The 16375-nt window shown below is 38.0% G+C and overlaps 1 protein-coding gene across 1 annotated transcript in view; it reads left to right on the plus strand.

The window, feature by feature from the left end:
* The window catches only part of ncapd3 (non-SMC condensin II complex, subunit D3), a 39270-nt gene extending 23192 nt beyond the window's left edge, over nt 1-16078 (plus strand). Inside the window, exons 17-35 of the mRNA XM_028810423.2 lie at nt 648-839; nt 1028-1125; nt 1515-1624; nt 2674-2781; nt 2873-2987; nt 3673-3780; nt 4299-4537; nt 7834-7913; nt 8154-8291; nt 8390-8523; nt 8617-8816; nt 9092-9202; nt 11719-11925; nt 12271-12431; nt 12505-12641; nt 12780-12848; nt 13034-13108; nt 15466-15529; nt 15741-16078. Of these exons, the coding sequence (XP_028666256.1) occupies nt 648-839; nt 1028-1125; nt 1515-1624; nt 2674-2781; nt 2873-2987; nt 3673-3780; nt 4299-4537; nt 7834-7913; nt 8154-8291; nt 8390-8523; nt 8617-8816; nt 9092-9202; nt 11719-11925; nt 12271-12431; nt 12505-12641; nt 12780-12848; nt 13034-13108; nt 15466-15529; nt 15741-15840 (2446 nt within the window). The 3' untranslated portion in view covers nt 15841-16078. The remainder of the gene's footprint in view (nt 1-647; nt 840-1027; nt 1126-1514; nt 1625-2673; nt 2782-2872; nt 2988-3672; nt 3781-4298; nt 4538-7833; nt 7914-8153; nt 8292-8389; nt 8524-8616; nt 8817-9091; nt 9203-11718; nt 11926-12270; nt 12432-12504; nt 12642-12779; nt 12849-13033; nt 13109-15465; nt 15530-15740) is intronic.
* The last annotated feature ends 297 nt before the right edge of the window (nt 16079-16375 follow it).

Below are 16375 nucleotides of genomic sequence, written 5' to 3' on the forward strand. Positions count from 1 at the left end.
TTTCAATTTTAAGCAAATGGAGAGAAATATGGCAAAAAGCTATTTAATCATTTAAACTTGTTTATATTATTTAATGTGTCTTTTATACTGTACAATAGGTGAGCAGATAGTATGTGCGACATTTAAATTGATTTGGACTTCTCGTTCATTTATCTTTCTTATTTATCATTTTCTTTATCTTAGAGTATATAAAATTTACCTGAAATGATTAAATCTCTAATTTATTTTTCCCGTCTGTGATTACTACTTATGCATACTTAAAATATCTATGTAAGCAGCTGTTTTACACCCTGCAAACAGAGCTTGAATACTGCTTTATAAGCTAGCATAAATACTTAATTTTTTCAAATTTGTAAACTGATAATTCTGTGCTTTTGAGATGAAGATGCTTTGTTAAAGAAGCTGAACGCATGGTAGTTTACAGATTGATGTCACTTTGCACAGCTCTTGGGAGCTAAGAGATTATGCTTAAGGATGCTTTAGTTTCTACCTTGTGTAGCATTCAGAGACTGCACTAGTTTTGGTTTGATTTTTGCAGTTTAATTTTCAATTCATTTAAATATTTGAAGTGCTTCTCTCTTTTGAAGTGTCCACTGTATACAAAGAGAAAATTATTTATAAATACAATTCTGTCTCTCCTTCGAAAGTCGCTACCTCAGTAAAGCATTTGCCATTTGGTCCAAGAAAGAGAGGTTTTCATCTTCCTTCATCAATAGTCTCATCTCTCACACGGAGACGGATCACTCAAGTGCTGCTTGGATGCTGTTAGCCAAAGTGGCAGGTTCAGCTCCTAAGCTCAATTATGGCAAAATACTAGAAGCCTGGGATGATATTGTGAGGTATGTAGAAGTTTTTTTTTATTAGTTTTCTGGAATGTTCAATTAAATTTTGTTTATTCTTGGGTGTACTTGACTGTGTTACCTTTTTTTTTTTTTTCTTAATTTGCTGATGTTTAGATATTTTTTGCTATTTTTAAAATATATTTTTTAATTTTATTTGCATCTAACCTTATTTGGTATGGGGACAGTGAAAAAGAAGTTCTTTCTAGTACGACTTGCCATATTTTGTGTGTTATTGGGCACATTGCTAAACATCTCAACGATGACACCAAAAGTCGTCTAATTGGTATGTGGATTTTTGATCTGTATTAGTTTTCATAAAAATATTTATTCATTTATTTTTTAATCACATGGATAAAGCATTTTTCCCCTCTTTTAAAAATGACTAGGAAGAATGCACTTCCTCTAGCTGTGTAATTTGTGCTTGACTTGTTGTTTGATTCTGGGTGTGTTTTAAGCTCCTCCTTCCTTATCACACTTTTTCCACTTTGGGCAATAGAAATATTGTGTAGTAATTGACATAACTTATTCATCAAATAGTAGCCTGCTTTATAAATTAGTTTAAAATTGAGACAGTATTATCTTTGAGTGATAGGATTCTTTTCCTGTAGGTTTTTTTTCTCTTATGTGAGCTTTGACATTTTGCCTAAAATACTGATTATGCTGTTTCATCAGATGATATAAAGAAGTGCATCCTGTCTTTCCGTGCTCCTCTGGTAGTGATCAGTGCTGCTGTGGATTCCCTACATAGATTGGGAAAGAGTGAGTCCTCGGAAGAGACCCAGGTAAGCCAGGGGTGTTGGATGCAAATGGTTTGGTCTGACTTCTTGGAATTGGGGTGTGTGTGTGTTTGTTTGTTTGTATGGGGGCTGGATGGGAGAAGAAACAATCGGCATGTCTTTATATGTATGTGTAGCCAACCACCCACTGTGAAACTTGCTTACGGTGTATTCAGTAGTACTTTATAGTAAATAATGAAGAGTCAGTGCTTGTTATAGTTAAGCATTACAGAAGAGAAATTGAATGTCTACAGAATCAGACTCGTGCCTAACAGAACTTTTTATTTTCCTGACACTTCTAAGAAGTGGGGTGAAATTTAGAGTTGGTTTGTAGATTTAGAATTTGTCAAAAACTGTCTTAAATTTATACATGGCCATTTTCCTAAAGACAGGTATGTTTGGTTCATTGTTTACTTTAATCCTTCTTGCTGTGGGTGAGTATTTGAGTGTGTGTTAGTTTATATCCAAAGATACTATGGTGTCCCCATCCCTAATTGGTTCTTAACGTGTGCTGATAGATAGATACTTTTGCTGAAACTGGATTATGTGGGTTCATCAAGTGGATGGTTGGTGGTAGGGTATTCTGTGAAAAAGCACATGAGTATGTTTACTCCCGTATGCTTTTAAAAACCAGTTACTCTGAAGTAAATAGACAGGATGGAGCTGTTAATGAATGCAATGTTAAGGACATATTTTTTTACTTGTTTAAAATGAGATTCACGTCTAAAATCTGCTTAAGAAGGAAACACGTAAAATAAAAAAATAAAAAAATTCTTAATTGGGTCACTTTGCTCTTTGCCTTGAAAACAAGGCATTCGTACACTAAGAGAAAACCTAGTGTCTTAGCAAGAAATTGGACATAATAAATAATAATAAAAACTAGAAAGTGTTCAGAAGCATTTACTACCCACTGATTTTTTTTCCCCCCATCTCCTACCCCTTTCTGAATCCACTTGTTAGATTTATTGGTAGGTGCTTCTGCAGTTAAACTCTGTATGTATTTTAGTAACCGACTCAGACTCAGATGCATCTTCCTTGTTGTGTTTTATTTGCAGACCTTTCTGAATGACCATTGTGGTGAGATCATCTCAGTTTGCAGTTCTTATCTTTCAAGTATCATTCTTTGTGAGGATGGTGTGGAGCACATTGACGAAGACTTAGTGGTAAGCATATGCTTTATTGTAGATTTCAGGTTGCTTGATTTCTATTGATGACTAAGAATCCTCATTTGGTTTGTTTATTTTGTTTTGGCAGGTGAGCCACTTGTTCACTTTGGGAGAAGCAGCACTGCTCTGTCCTGCAAAAGTAGACAAGCGTATTTTCCTCTTAGTGCAATCAATCCTGGCATCTAATGTCAATCTGGATGCTGGTAAGACAGGAGATGCATGACTGTTGTGTGGATAGCATTCATCTTTTATAATTGTTTTGTTGTTTTGTGACCATCTAAGACTGCTCAAAATCCAGTATGTGTTGAGATTGTTATCAGAGACACGTTTTATGGTTTGCATTGTTTGTCATTGTAGTTTTGGGCATTGACTACTTGTAGTGGATCCTGTAAAATGCCCAAGAATTTGGGATAAATTCTGGCTTTAATGTGGGAAATAAGCATTGATTCCACTCAAATAGGATCACTTTAATAAATAAATCATTCTCCATGCCTGCTTGCCTTTTAAGTGAACCCTACACCATAATATATAGAAAGATGATTTTGTAATGTTGTGGGGGGCAAATATGGTATATCTGTAGGACTTTATGATGTGCTTTAACAATAGAGGTAATGTTAAAATTTGTGCAGTTGTTTTTAAAAACTAGAACTAAAAATGCTTACTGAACAGTATGGGTGCTATTTTAAATCTGTCTATTATCCAAATTTAAGTTAACTAATAATTATAAAAATAAAAACAGGATTTTTAATAAATGATAGATCTTTATAATAATTGTGATAATGAGTCCCTTCTTTGCCTATTTACTTCCATAGTTTTTCTTCTCCTGTGTTATGGAAAGGCCTTCTTTGTGTTATTAAGGATGATAGAATTGTCTTGTGTCTTGGTCAGATGCCTCCGTGGATACAGAGGAGGGTATACCAGCCTCACAGCCACTTTCTCAATTCAAGACTTCTTCTATGCCCACTACAGTGAGGGCACATGCTTTCATCACATTGGGTGTGTATAGCTTGGCTGCTCTTTTGGTTTTAGATGTAGGGTTAAAGTAGTACTAAATTTATAGCTTCTACTAAGAAAAGTCTGGCTTGCACTTTCTTCTGAAAGCTGCTTAGGTGAAAACCTTCCACACCGAACCGTTTACTTTGTTGTTAGCAGGCTGAGTGATGACTAATTAGCTTGTTCCTGTGAATACTTTTCAGTCTTTTAATTTGTGGTGCATGGATAAGTAAAGATACATTTACCCTACCACTGGTATATAATGAAATGTTAAAATCAAAGAAGTAAAAGATTACTGGAGCACTCTGCAATGTACACTCTTTCACTGCTGTCTTCATGAAGCAGCATTTTTCCATTGAACGGATTGAAAAATGCAGCAATAATATTACAGGTTTGACAAAGAAGAATTAAAGGATTTGAACCAAAATTTGATCTGTGTAAAGCAAGAAGCTTAATGGTTAGAGTAGCCTGTGCACCCATGTTACCATTTGAAAATGTAACTGTTTCCCATTTTGCTGCAGGTAAGCTGTGTTTACAGCACGAAGAACTTGCTAAGAAGTGCATTCCGGCATTGGCTCGTGAGCTGGAAGTGTGCGAGGAAATTCCCATCCGTAATAACGTTATCATTGTGATGTGTGACCTGTGTGTGCGTTACACTAGTATGGTTGACCGCTATATACCCAACGTTTCTGTGAATCTGAAGGACAATGATCCTTTCATCCGCAAGCAAACCCTCATTATGCTCACCAATCTTCTTCAGGTATCACTTTGTCTATTTGTCTTCCTGTTCACATGGTGCTTATTTCTGACCGACATAAAAGGTCTGCTGGCTCTGCTTTTCATATATGGGGGATTATTTGCACAAGATGCTTGCTTAAATGATACTGTGAAAAAAGAATGAGGGTTTTAGGGAACTGATTAACCTGGAAACTGGGTCAATTAAGTGACCTTCTAGAATTAAAATCTTCCATTTTACTTGAGAACAACAGCACTTTAGAAAAATATTGATGTGAAAAGGCCATTCAACTCATAAAGGCTTATCAGTCCTATACTATAATACTTAATTTCTCATCAATAACATCAAGCCGAGTTTTGAAGGTCCCTAAAATTATACACTCTGCCACACTAGGTTGAAAGTTTTTCTTTTTGCAGGGAACCACAGACACTTGGAATAAATTACCAACGTTTTGTGCGAAATTTACTCTTAACAAGTTTCCATCTTTGTCCTTATGTGGTTATAAAAAACTGTGCATAAAGTTGTAGCCCAAAACCATTATTTTCATTTTCTTTGTACTTTTCATTAATGTCTCCTCTTAATCTCTCTTTTGTTAAACTGAAATTAACCAAGTCATTCTTCTCTGGACTTTCTCTAGCGCTGCTACTTCATTTTTCTAGTTTAGAAAACAAACCTGTACACTGTATCGTAGATGAGACCTCACTAATGTGTTCTACTGCTTAAGCATAACCTCCCTTGACATGTACTTCTGCACATTGTGCTATGTAACCTAGCATTCTGTCCGCCTTCTTAATGGCGTCTGGATATAGATACCATATAGGTTGTGACCAGTCTACTATGGCTGTTAGGTCCTACTCATTAGGTGCAATTTCATTGCGTATTCAAATCTAACATTTCAATTTCCTATGTATAATACTTTTCATTTACTTGCCTTACATTTCTTCATCTGCAAATCTGCCCAAGTCTGTGTGCTCTTCAGGTCCCACTTTAACACTAGAATTACCAAAGCTTACGAGAAAACTTGTAAATCTGTCCCCCCATAAATCCACTCGCACTTGTAAATGTGTTGATAATCCCAAGCAGCAAGCAGCCTGCTATACAAACAGATCGCCCCCCACCCACCGTTGGAGAAACTGCAAAAACCTCTCCCAACTGAAGCCTTGTTTATCAGTGAGTCAGGTACCTAGGCAAAAAAAAAATATCGTTATTCGGAACACATGCATTTCACGTGTGTACCATGTCTACAAAGATCTGTGTAAGTGTAGGATGACAGGAAATGTTTGCCTTTTAGGTTTGCGTTCAACGTTTTCCATGTTTTAGTACTAACAACAAAATGTAGACATGAAGTGTATAATGTGTGAAGACTAAAGTCCAAATATCAAATAAGTACTTTCACAAAAGATATACATATAACAGAACAAATGCGCTTTTTTCCCCTAAGACTATAACCAAAGAAAAAGAAATCGGGTTAGTTTTGCTGGTTATCCTGATTTCTTGGTTGGCGTACAGCGGTTAGAGCAGCTGACTGCTATTCAGGAGGCCCTGGGTTCGAGTCTTAACGTGTCCCAAAATAAACGTTTTGAGTAGTGAGCTCTTCTTATTTTTACTATTATACAATAAAAGCATACATTTGATTTGAGTCTGTAACAGCCGGTGTAAATGTATGGTACTTGTAAAGGTTAGCGTTTTTTTATTCAGTTTTATGCTGTCAGTCGCGATCACGCTCGATCTGACACTGCTGTTTTCAAATACAGACGAGCTATAACAAAGGTGAACTCAGATCGGAGAAAGAGAACAGAAGCCCTCCCCGCAAGAAATGTCCACTAACATATAAGAACAACGTAACTGCACCAGGGGTAAAGGCGAAAGATGGCACTGTTTGAATACAGGACGAGGTCCGGTGTCATCCTGCCAACAGCAGAAACAGCACGGCTTACAGGGCTCGCCGACATATCGTGCATACTCATGTTTGTGATTATGTTTTGTGATGGTCTTTACATAAGAAGCATTTCTATGTTACTTCTATAAAAGCCAGATCGAATGTTACTTATCTTGAATTATTTACTTCCTACAACGTAAAGTCACAAGTAGACTGCAGAGCTTCCTCTGTTTGATCGACAAGGGCATGCTCACAAATTACACGTGTAATGCCACGAACAATGCCTGCTGACACTTTAGTATGCGAGCAATGCTACGAGAATGCAGTTAGACTTTTTTTTTTGGGCATATACACCGTCCAGATCTAAACACTTTGTTTCCAAATTCGTATTTAGCAATAAAGTATGCTGTTTTCTTTGTCCTGCTAACTGCATGTTTTGGCAATTATGCATCTCTTTTAACACAGTACATGTCAAATTGATGTGCCTTGTCTTTGAAGCACTAAAGTTTTATTTTGGCATTAACAAGTGGAGCGATCGCCAGTATAGAAAGCCAAACAGCCTCTTCATTTGAATCTTGCCTCGATGTTTACTTTTTGCAACTGCTCTTAGGCTTGCCAGGCCTCCCACATCCCACAGTCCTATATGTGTAATTGTAGATGCGTGCAAGGTGGGACCCACACCAACCCTGAACTGTGTATGTCTGTTACAAAATGGATGAATGCTTGTACTGCTGGACACTAGTTGTGCTTATTACAATCACAGAATGAACACAAAGCCTCTATTAATTTGTTGGTACTGTATTTGACTCTTTTATTAAAATGTGCTTAATGTTATTTTCTCATTTCCTCTCACAAATGTGTGACAATACAAGTTAAACAATTACACCTCATCTGATCTATAATGTTATTTTGCTCTCATTGCACTCACAAAACTATTTCTGAATTAATTCTATAATGGGATAAAAGTGGCAATAATGCGAGCAGTTGTGTATTTAGATTTTTTTTTTTTAAATAACAAGTACAATTTCTGCACTTGTGGTCTCAAATTTTCCTGCGCAAACACGAAGTGTTTCTAGACATGACTTTTGCTGGTTTTCTTTTCGACATGCAGTTGATGTAGTGCTGTATCATCACCAAAATGAGCGATTTTTATGTGTAGTTTTTACTCAAGTTTTTATCATGTTAAATTATGGTGCCTTCTGGGTTTATTTTTCTAATTGCAGTTACGTATGAGTGCAGTATCTACTTTCTTGGTAATAACGCTACTATGAAAAGTCCAGTACGGGTATCTTTTCAGGACTTTGATATCGAATTAATACCAAAATGCTGGTTCTTGTAATGCCCCAGTGCTAGCTGTATATAATTTTTGAGCTGTTCTAATTAGCCTATATGCATGATGGTAGATTTTTGAATATGCCAATATTTTCTGCTTTTTCAACAGGAAGAGTTTGTCAAGTGGAAAGGCTCATTATTCTTCCGGTTTGTCAGTGTGCTTGTTGACCCTGATCCCAGCATTGCCAGGTATGTGTACAGTTTCCAGTTTCATTATTATTTAATGAATTTAATTTTGAGGAGTCCAACTAATTTTAACTTACATAGTGTAGCAGAACATTTGTCCTCTGATATTTACTTGGCTGTTAGAAGAAATCCAATTTAAGCAGTATTGTTATGAAATCTATGTCTCAGAAAAACTTTAATAACCGATTCGGAGCAATCTTGTCACTATATACTTTTAGTGTTTTCCTGTTTGTCTCATTTCAGCCTTGGAGAGTTTTGCTTAGTCCACCTTCTGCTGAAGAGGAACCCCATTATGTTCTCGCAGCACTTCATTGAGTGCATTTTCCATTTCAATAATTATGAAAAACATGACAAGTACAATAAATTCAAGCAGACACAGAGGTGCGGGTGACCTGAAGTATCTAATCACTGCCCTTCCATTCTCCTCTATGTAACAAAGTTCATTTCTTAATTTTTATTATTTATTTATTTTTTAAAAGAGAGAAGACCATGTTTTCTTTGCAAGGAGCTAAAAATAAAGAGAGGCGCATGAAGATTTACAAGTTCCTGTTGGAGCACTTCACTGATGAACAGAGGTTTAGCATCACCTCCAAAATCTGCCACAACGTCCTTGGTAAACATGAATGTGCAGACAGTGGGGCAGCAGACTTATTTTGTGCAGTGGAGTGAGGTGTTATATGTCATTTTCTGCTTCTTCTACTGGCAGCTTGTTTTGTGGATGGCCTTCTTCCACTGGACTCCGAAGGAGGTGACCTGCTGTCAGACACATTTGAGGTTCTTGGCTTGAAAGAGATTAAACTGTCTGTGATGAGGTCCAAGCCAGGGGAAGACGGCCAAGGGGACGAAGACGAGATGGCAATGGCTAATGCTGTTATGGAAGTAGCCCAGAAGAAGCTCATTTCACACGTTAGTAAACAGAGTCCACATTTCTCAGCCACTCTGCATCTTATCTATATAGGGAAAGATTTCTCAAGCTTAAAATGACCCAACCTTTACACAAATAAGGCTTAGGAAGCTATTAGTTTTCTTGTAGATCGTATTCGTTAGATGCAAGTCAGTAACACCCCTCTGTGGATAAACAAATTACTTGAATGTTTCAAATGCCTAAAGTAGAGTGCAGTTAAATTTAAGGTCAGGTTTTAACAGTGTCAGGTTTTTCACATTTTTGCATTAAATTGCAGGTTCAGAAGAAGAATTTCATTGAGAATGTTATTCCCATTATTATTGTGTTGAAAGGCATGCTGGAGGAGAAACGGATTCCAGCTCTACGAGACCTCATGAGCTATCTGCGGGTAAGAAATAAGGAAGTTTTATATTTAAAGTATCTTTTATTAACAGTAGAACCTGACCATTGGGATGAGATGAGGCAGCATATACTAGCCATGGTAATAGATTAAAAAAAAATTCCCATACTGTACACGTATTTTCAGCCCCTTTCCTCTGTGTTCACTTGTGTGTGTGAACCTTTCCTTACTGGTATCCTCTTTCTCAAGTTAAGTCAGCTTCTCGGACTCTGTCATCATTTTCAAGGTACCTTTCTGGCGGAGTGGTGGCTCTGAGGCTAGGGATCTGCTCCAGTAATCAGAAGGTTGCCGGTTCGATTCCCATGACTTTGCTCGGTTGGGCCCTTAACCTGCGATTGCTCTGTCCTGGGTATGACGTTAATTTGCATCCAACCCAGGAAACAGGTCCTCCAACTTGCAGGATTGGCACTTCAGCTACTGTGGTGCTGAGGTGTCACCCGTTGCTGCACTCGGATCTCAACCCTTTCGTCTTTTCCATCCTCATGTGTCTCACATTAACTCTTGTTGCATCACCAGAGCCAAACCGACCAATCAGATTGTTCTAGGGGACTGAACATACAGGCCTTAGTTTGTTATTATATAGAAGATAAAATATTTAATATTTACAGTATGTACGCACACACTTACACTTACAGTGTCATGAAATTATTTGAACCTTCTTGATTTCCTCTGTTATTGCAAATGTTTGTCTTCAACCGCTATCAATATCTAATATTTGATGACATGCAGTATTTTCAACAGGGGAACAGTGCCCATGTGCTAAGTTGCATGCTCCAGAGGACAGGTGTTACAGCATTTTATTGGTTTGTCTAACTCTGTCTGTGTCCAGGGTGAGATCCTATGTTATGTGGAATACAAAATACCCGCAGCATTTTAAAAAGTTGTATATCCAAACACCACAATGTTCATCTAACCAGTTATTGCTGCTGTTGTAAAATATAGTGATGCTTATCACAGGACGTGCAAGTAAGAATTTCCCTGCACTTTGCAGTAGTGTTGCACGATATACTCAAAGTACTGAAATAAGAGTACCTACCCAATTTTTAAATCTGTACTTTTCTAGCATTATGCTAATTTTAGTATTGGAAGTTAAAGTTTGCATGCCGGAATCATGTGCCACTCACTACATGCTCCATCCATATCTTCAAAACAAAAATAGCATAATCATGCACTTAAAACTCCAAGAGGGAAATAGCCCCACATCTGGCTCTGCTCCATGTTATAATATGCATATATCGGTGATCTTGAAACTCCAAGGTGGAGCTATCCATTATTGGCTTTGGTATTGTTTTGGTACTGGTACTGACGTCCAAAAGTTTGTATTGGTACCAAATTCTACATTTTTATATCAATCCAACATGACTCTGTACACGCGACAATACCAGTACAACTGCTGCTGCAGCTATTACTATTAAAGGGTATCATGAAATTGTTATGTGCTTGTCCGACCAACTTGCAGCATGTTGTCCACACTCATCATAGAGGTATTTTGATGGGTTTGATTGGAGTTGATGGCCTAACATGTGGGCTGTGATTTGAGCTCAACTTGGAAAACACCAGCTCTGCCAGCTTCATCACTGCTGCCCACTGACTGTTAGATGCTCTTAATCTTGCCATTTATAAAAACTGGCGATGTCAAAGTTTAATAAGCTGGCAAGAATTCAGGTATTTTTGTTAAATGATTTGGTATTAAATATTAAACACAACTGTAAATTGTTTTAACAGTGGTCTTTCAGTCTGTCTCATCTCAATTAGTTTATACAGGACATTTTTTTTCTCCTAATTTCTGTTTTCTTAATATACACAGTAAATCTCATACACAGACTCCCAATCAGCATTGCTTGATAGAAATACTCAGCAGTCACGTCACAAATTAGGTCAGTCTTGGAGTTAAAGGGGAATAAAATGGCCGAATTCCAGGAGCAGCCCTAAACCTTACATGTGAGATCCTTTTGAACAACCTCATTTTATCAGAGCCCAGAGAGGATGAGTTCCTAGCCTCCTCTTGGTAGCTCCTCTTCGCATTTAGATGTCATTTCTTCTAAAGATGCCAGAGGAAGTGGTCACCTTTAGTAGTGGTTGTGCTGCTGCTATAATTCTAGAAGTACAAAGTTCTTGAGAGGATTGAGTGATTTGTTTATGATCTGAACAAAGCAAGACCCACCACCAGATCTCCCAGATGTCTTTGCCTTACCCTGTCCAGTTGCTGCTGCTGCTGTTCTGAGTGGTCATCTCTTGGGGATGTTGTATATGATCATTCATTTCAGAGCTCCTGTATTAAATAGAGCCAGTGTCTATGTTGATATTTCTAATTTACATCAAGATAGAAGTCATGTAGCCTTGTCCTCAAAGTACTGGAAGCTTTCTAGATGTCTCTTTATATCGAATGAGAGGCTAACCTAGATATGTCCTAGAGATGGCTAATCCATCTAGGCTAGCATTATGTCATGGACAAGATGTTCAATCGTGCCTGCCTGATTTGCTGTCTTCCTCTTTAATTACAGGAGATGATGCAGGATTACCGAAATGAGATCCAAGACTTTTTCACAGCAGACAAGCAACTGGCAGCTGAGTTGGAGTATGACATGAAGAAGTACGAGGAGCAGCTGGAGAAAGAGGGACAGCAGGAAGAGGAAAACGTGACTTCTGCACCACAGCCAGACACGGATGCCACTGCTGATACTGCAGCTGCCCTTCCTAAAACCCCTCCGGTAAGACTGGGAAGAGTATGGGGCGAGAGTAAAGACCTGCTAGAACACCTCGTGCCATCTTTTCGTCAGAGCCATGAGAATGGCTGTTCTTCATTCAGGATACATTTTCTAGATTTTCTCCTTGAACTAATTTGGTTTTCCAATTTTTTCTTTAATTTAGCCAGTAGACTGCATTGATTTGTTTATAAATCTAATACATGAAGACATTTTGGAATTTTGTTTCTTTTCTTATCCTGATCCAAGTTCCACTCTGATTCTCTGATACTTAATCATTGTGACCATGGCATTCTGATGTATCTTTTGGGCTAGAAGTTCATTGTTGGTATTTTTTTTTTTTTTTTTAAGCTTCCAGTTCAGGATTCACCAGCAGTATTGGTGCCCAGGGACGTCTGCATAACGCCAGACTCCAGGTGCTTGCTTCAGCAGCTTGAGAACAAATCCCCTCATACCCTTCCCCGTGTCTTACCGCAGCCACTGCGGGTCACAGCTCTATTGTCTCGGGCCAGGTGGGTATTGCATATTTTAAAATATTGTGTCCGTTTATGTACTTAAATAACTCAGCAAAGTTTTCCTCCATAGGCCAAAGTCACTGAGCACAGATGCCATCTTGAATTCAGCTAGGAAGATGACAGAAAGTATTAAAAAACAAAGGAGCCAAAGCATTAGTGCAGGTGGCCACATTCCTTACAAAGAAAACCCAGATGCAAATGAAGCAGGTATGAAAAGATATAAAGAAAACTGAAGTAGAGTCTGAAAAGCTGCTAAGCAAACCTCTGGGCAAAAGTATCTCAGACAAGCTCACCCTTAACTTCAAGGGCTACTTTCTGATAAATCCCACTCTGGGCTCTTTTCAGGATCCCTGCAGGACCAGTCATCAAGCAGCCAGTCATCTGTTCACATGAGGGCTATCAGTACCCCAGAATGTAAGTGTGCATGCCAGGTTTGGGAATTTTCCACTGTAACCACTAGGTGGCAGTAGTGACTTGGCAAATCTGCAGTATTTTACAAATTGCATTAACAGCAGGAATCTGTTTGGACCCTTTGGAGCATTTAGAAACCTGCATGCTGCTGCCCTGACCTTACAGTATCTTCTTTATCTTTCTAACAGCGACAATTAATAATGTGACGTTTGGAGTGGGAGTGAGTTACATCTGTAATTCAAAGTCGTTTTCATCAGTACATGGTGAGTGGTTTTCAGAGAGAGTATGATGATGAGAAACATCAGGGGATCACTTCAAAATGCTATTCTCATGTATTAAAATGTTACATGTTTTGTTGAATGCTGGAAACTGAACCACCTGTAGCTCAATATCAGAAAACAGGCAAAGGAAATAATCGGAGATTTCAGGAGGGTCAAGACTGCACTGTCATTAGTTCTTATTGACGGTGAGGTGGTGGGCACATATAAGTACATCAGGGTCTATCTGAATGACAGGCTTGATTGGTGTCCCAAAACAGAGGCTCCATACAAGAATGATGAAAGTTGTCTCTTTTCTGAGGAGGTGTGAGGTCGTTTGGTATATGCATGTCTTCTACCAATCTAAGGTTTAAGGTTTCTTTATTTAGTCATGTTTACACAAGAAAACATGAAATTGCCTTCTCAGTTGCATCTAATAACGGACAGAATGAAATAAAACAGACAAATAGAAACAAGAAAGGTTAAGGTAAGGCAGTTAGATAATACATATTTACACCAAAACAAAAAAGTTACAGGATATATAACAAAACCTTAAACATTATCTCCAATATTTCTTATTGAAAAGTCGCATGGCATTAGGCAGAAAGGAGTTTCTGGAGCGATTTGTGTGGGTTTTCAAAGCGACTATCCTTCCCGATTTACTGAACTTTAGTTCTACATGTAATGGATGTCTGTCATCAGTTGAGATGATTTCCAGTTTCTTTAGCATTGCCCTCTGACACACACTAGACAAATCATCTACATCAGCCCCAATAACTTTAGCTGCATACTTTGTAATCTGCTGGAGCTTTTTTTGAGTTTTGGTTTGTCAGACTATTAAACCAGGCAATGAAACTGAAAGTGATCACAGACTGGATCATACTGCGATAAAAGGACATGAGGTCCTTGTCTACTTTAAATAGTTTGAGTTTATGGAGGAGAAATAAGCACTGGTTGCATTTAGAGAATATTTTTTTTGTATTTGTATTCCTTGTTATCTAGGTAAGTTCCTAAGTATTTATATTCAGTCACTATTTCTACCTGCTTTCCCAGAACTACAATAGGTGAACATTCAGATTTCTGTCTCTTAAAATCAAATAGCTTTTCTTTGGTCTTTTTTACATTCAGAGAGAGAGAGTTTTTATTGCAGCAGTTTACCATACAGTCCACTTGATTCAGATAGAGGCTTTCATCCTCCCCAGATATGCGTATTATGAGCTTGGTGTCACCCGCATACTTGATAATGGAGCAGTGGTCATTATTCTGTCTCAGGTCACTTGTGTATAGCGTAAACAGTAATGGTGATAAGACACACCCCTGCGGACTTCCTGTGTTTGAATGAATGACTATTGAAAAAGTGTCCTGTACTTTAACTGTCTGTGAACGATTTAAAAGAAAGTTCTGAATCCATAGTGTAAAAAATGGTAAATTGAACAGTATGAATGTAAACCCAATCAGTATATGAGGCTTTATGCTATTGAACGCTGAAGAAAAATCCAAAAATAGTGCTCTGACATATGAACCAGGCTGATCAAGAAAGGTGTAGATTTGATGCAAGATAACAAGCAGAGCATCTTCCACACTTCTGTTTGCACAATAAGCAAATTGATTGTTGTCTTGAAAAGACTTTGTCTCTGTCATTAAAATGTTTTTCACCAAAGTTTCAAAGCATTTCATTGGAATTAGATGTAAGTGCCAGTGGTTTGGATTAATTTAACAGCTTGGCTCTGTAGTGGAAAGTGCTGGAGAAATGGCTTTAGTGCAGTTGATGCTAACAAACTGAATAAAAAGGCAGGTTCAGTCTTGGGAGTCATGCTGGACTCACTGGAGGAAGTGGTAGAACACGATGCCACGCAGGAGGCTGCTTACTGTCCTGCACGCTGACTCTCTTCTCCTTTATGACGTCCTGGCTAAACAGAGGAGCACATTCAGTTATAGACCGATACATATGCATTGCTCCAAGGAGCTCTACCTGAGCTGACCCATCAGGATCTGTAATGAATCCCCAAACCCCCACGGATAAGGTGATGGTGGTGATCCCAGTGTGCTGAATGGTGCCGAGTTGGTTTAGTAGACATCTTAATGATGCTATGTGCATTTTACTGTGCTAGTGACTGACAACACTGGACTGTGAAATTGTAACTGATATGTGCAAATGTAATAACTTTAATAAAGTGTACAGTATATGTTCACTAAGTGTATACTTAAATATATAATAAGAATGATCTGTATTGTGTTTTTTTTTTTGTCTTCTGCTGTAACCCTGCAATTTCCTTCAGGATTAATAGTTTCTATCAATCTATTTAAACTTGAGACTATCCTCCCACACACTTTCCTTTTACTAATCTTGTCTTCTTATTTAGGAGATGGGCAAAGTTCAGGGAAAAGTAAAAAAGATATTCTCTGTCTGCAGTCACCCGACAAACCGTAAGTTCAGTGGCTTAGTTTATTTCCTCCTTTTTTTTTTTTAGTTGAATGACATTAAGGCATATGAACGTTACTTCTAGAGATGGCAATGTGATACTTTCACTAGTCTCAGGGTGCTGTCCACAGCTGATTTGATGGCTCAAGGGCTCTTATGCCTCGTGATATTGGCAATGCCTCACACTTGTAACACGTGGCTCCTCTGCCCTTGCAGGTCCCCTCGGCCACAGCAGTGGAACATTGAATCGCCATTGCCTCAAAGGCAGCTGACCAGAAGCACACGAAAGAAAACTCCTTTAAGGCCAACAAACTGAAATCCAAGTATTTAGTTTTTCTTTTCTGTATATGCAAGCCTTTCATGCTGTATTGGATATTCTCTCTAAATAACTGCAGCTGGCAAGCCTTTAAAGCACCTTACAGTTTTTTGGAAACCTGGCCAACCTCTCTTGGCACGCCTGCCATTCTGCATGTTAGTAAGCCTGTTTGTAAATTATTTTATTGACTATAACTACTTTCTCAGAATAATAATAAAAAAAAATTTACAAGTGAAAATTTTTCTTTTTTATTCACAAACATAGAAATTTCTTTTTGAATTCACACTGTTTATACAAGGGTTTCTTTTTGCAAATAATCCAAGAATAAAATGAAATCTGAAAATTGATCACACCATAACATCTTAGTTGTCAAAGTAAAAAGACTTGAATAAATTAAACATAATAATACTGCTAAGTCATCTCCCAATGACATTCATATAGCATTATATGAGGATCTGTGAAGTGAAAAATTAATGCAAGGCTTTCCGACATGAGAACAAAAGGAGCTGTGGGTGACTGGTAGGAGGGAAGGTGG

Source organism: Erpetoichthys calabaricus, chromosome 9 (assembly GCF_900747795.2).
Source record: "Erpetoichthys calabaricus chromosome 9, fErpCal1.3, whole genome shotgun sequence".
In the NCBI taxonomy this organism is placed as follows: domain Eukaryota; kingdom Metazoa; phylum Chordata; class Cladistia; order Polypteriformes; family Polypteridae; genus Erpetoichthys; species Erpetoichthys calabaricus.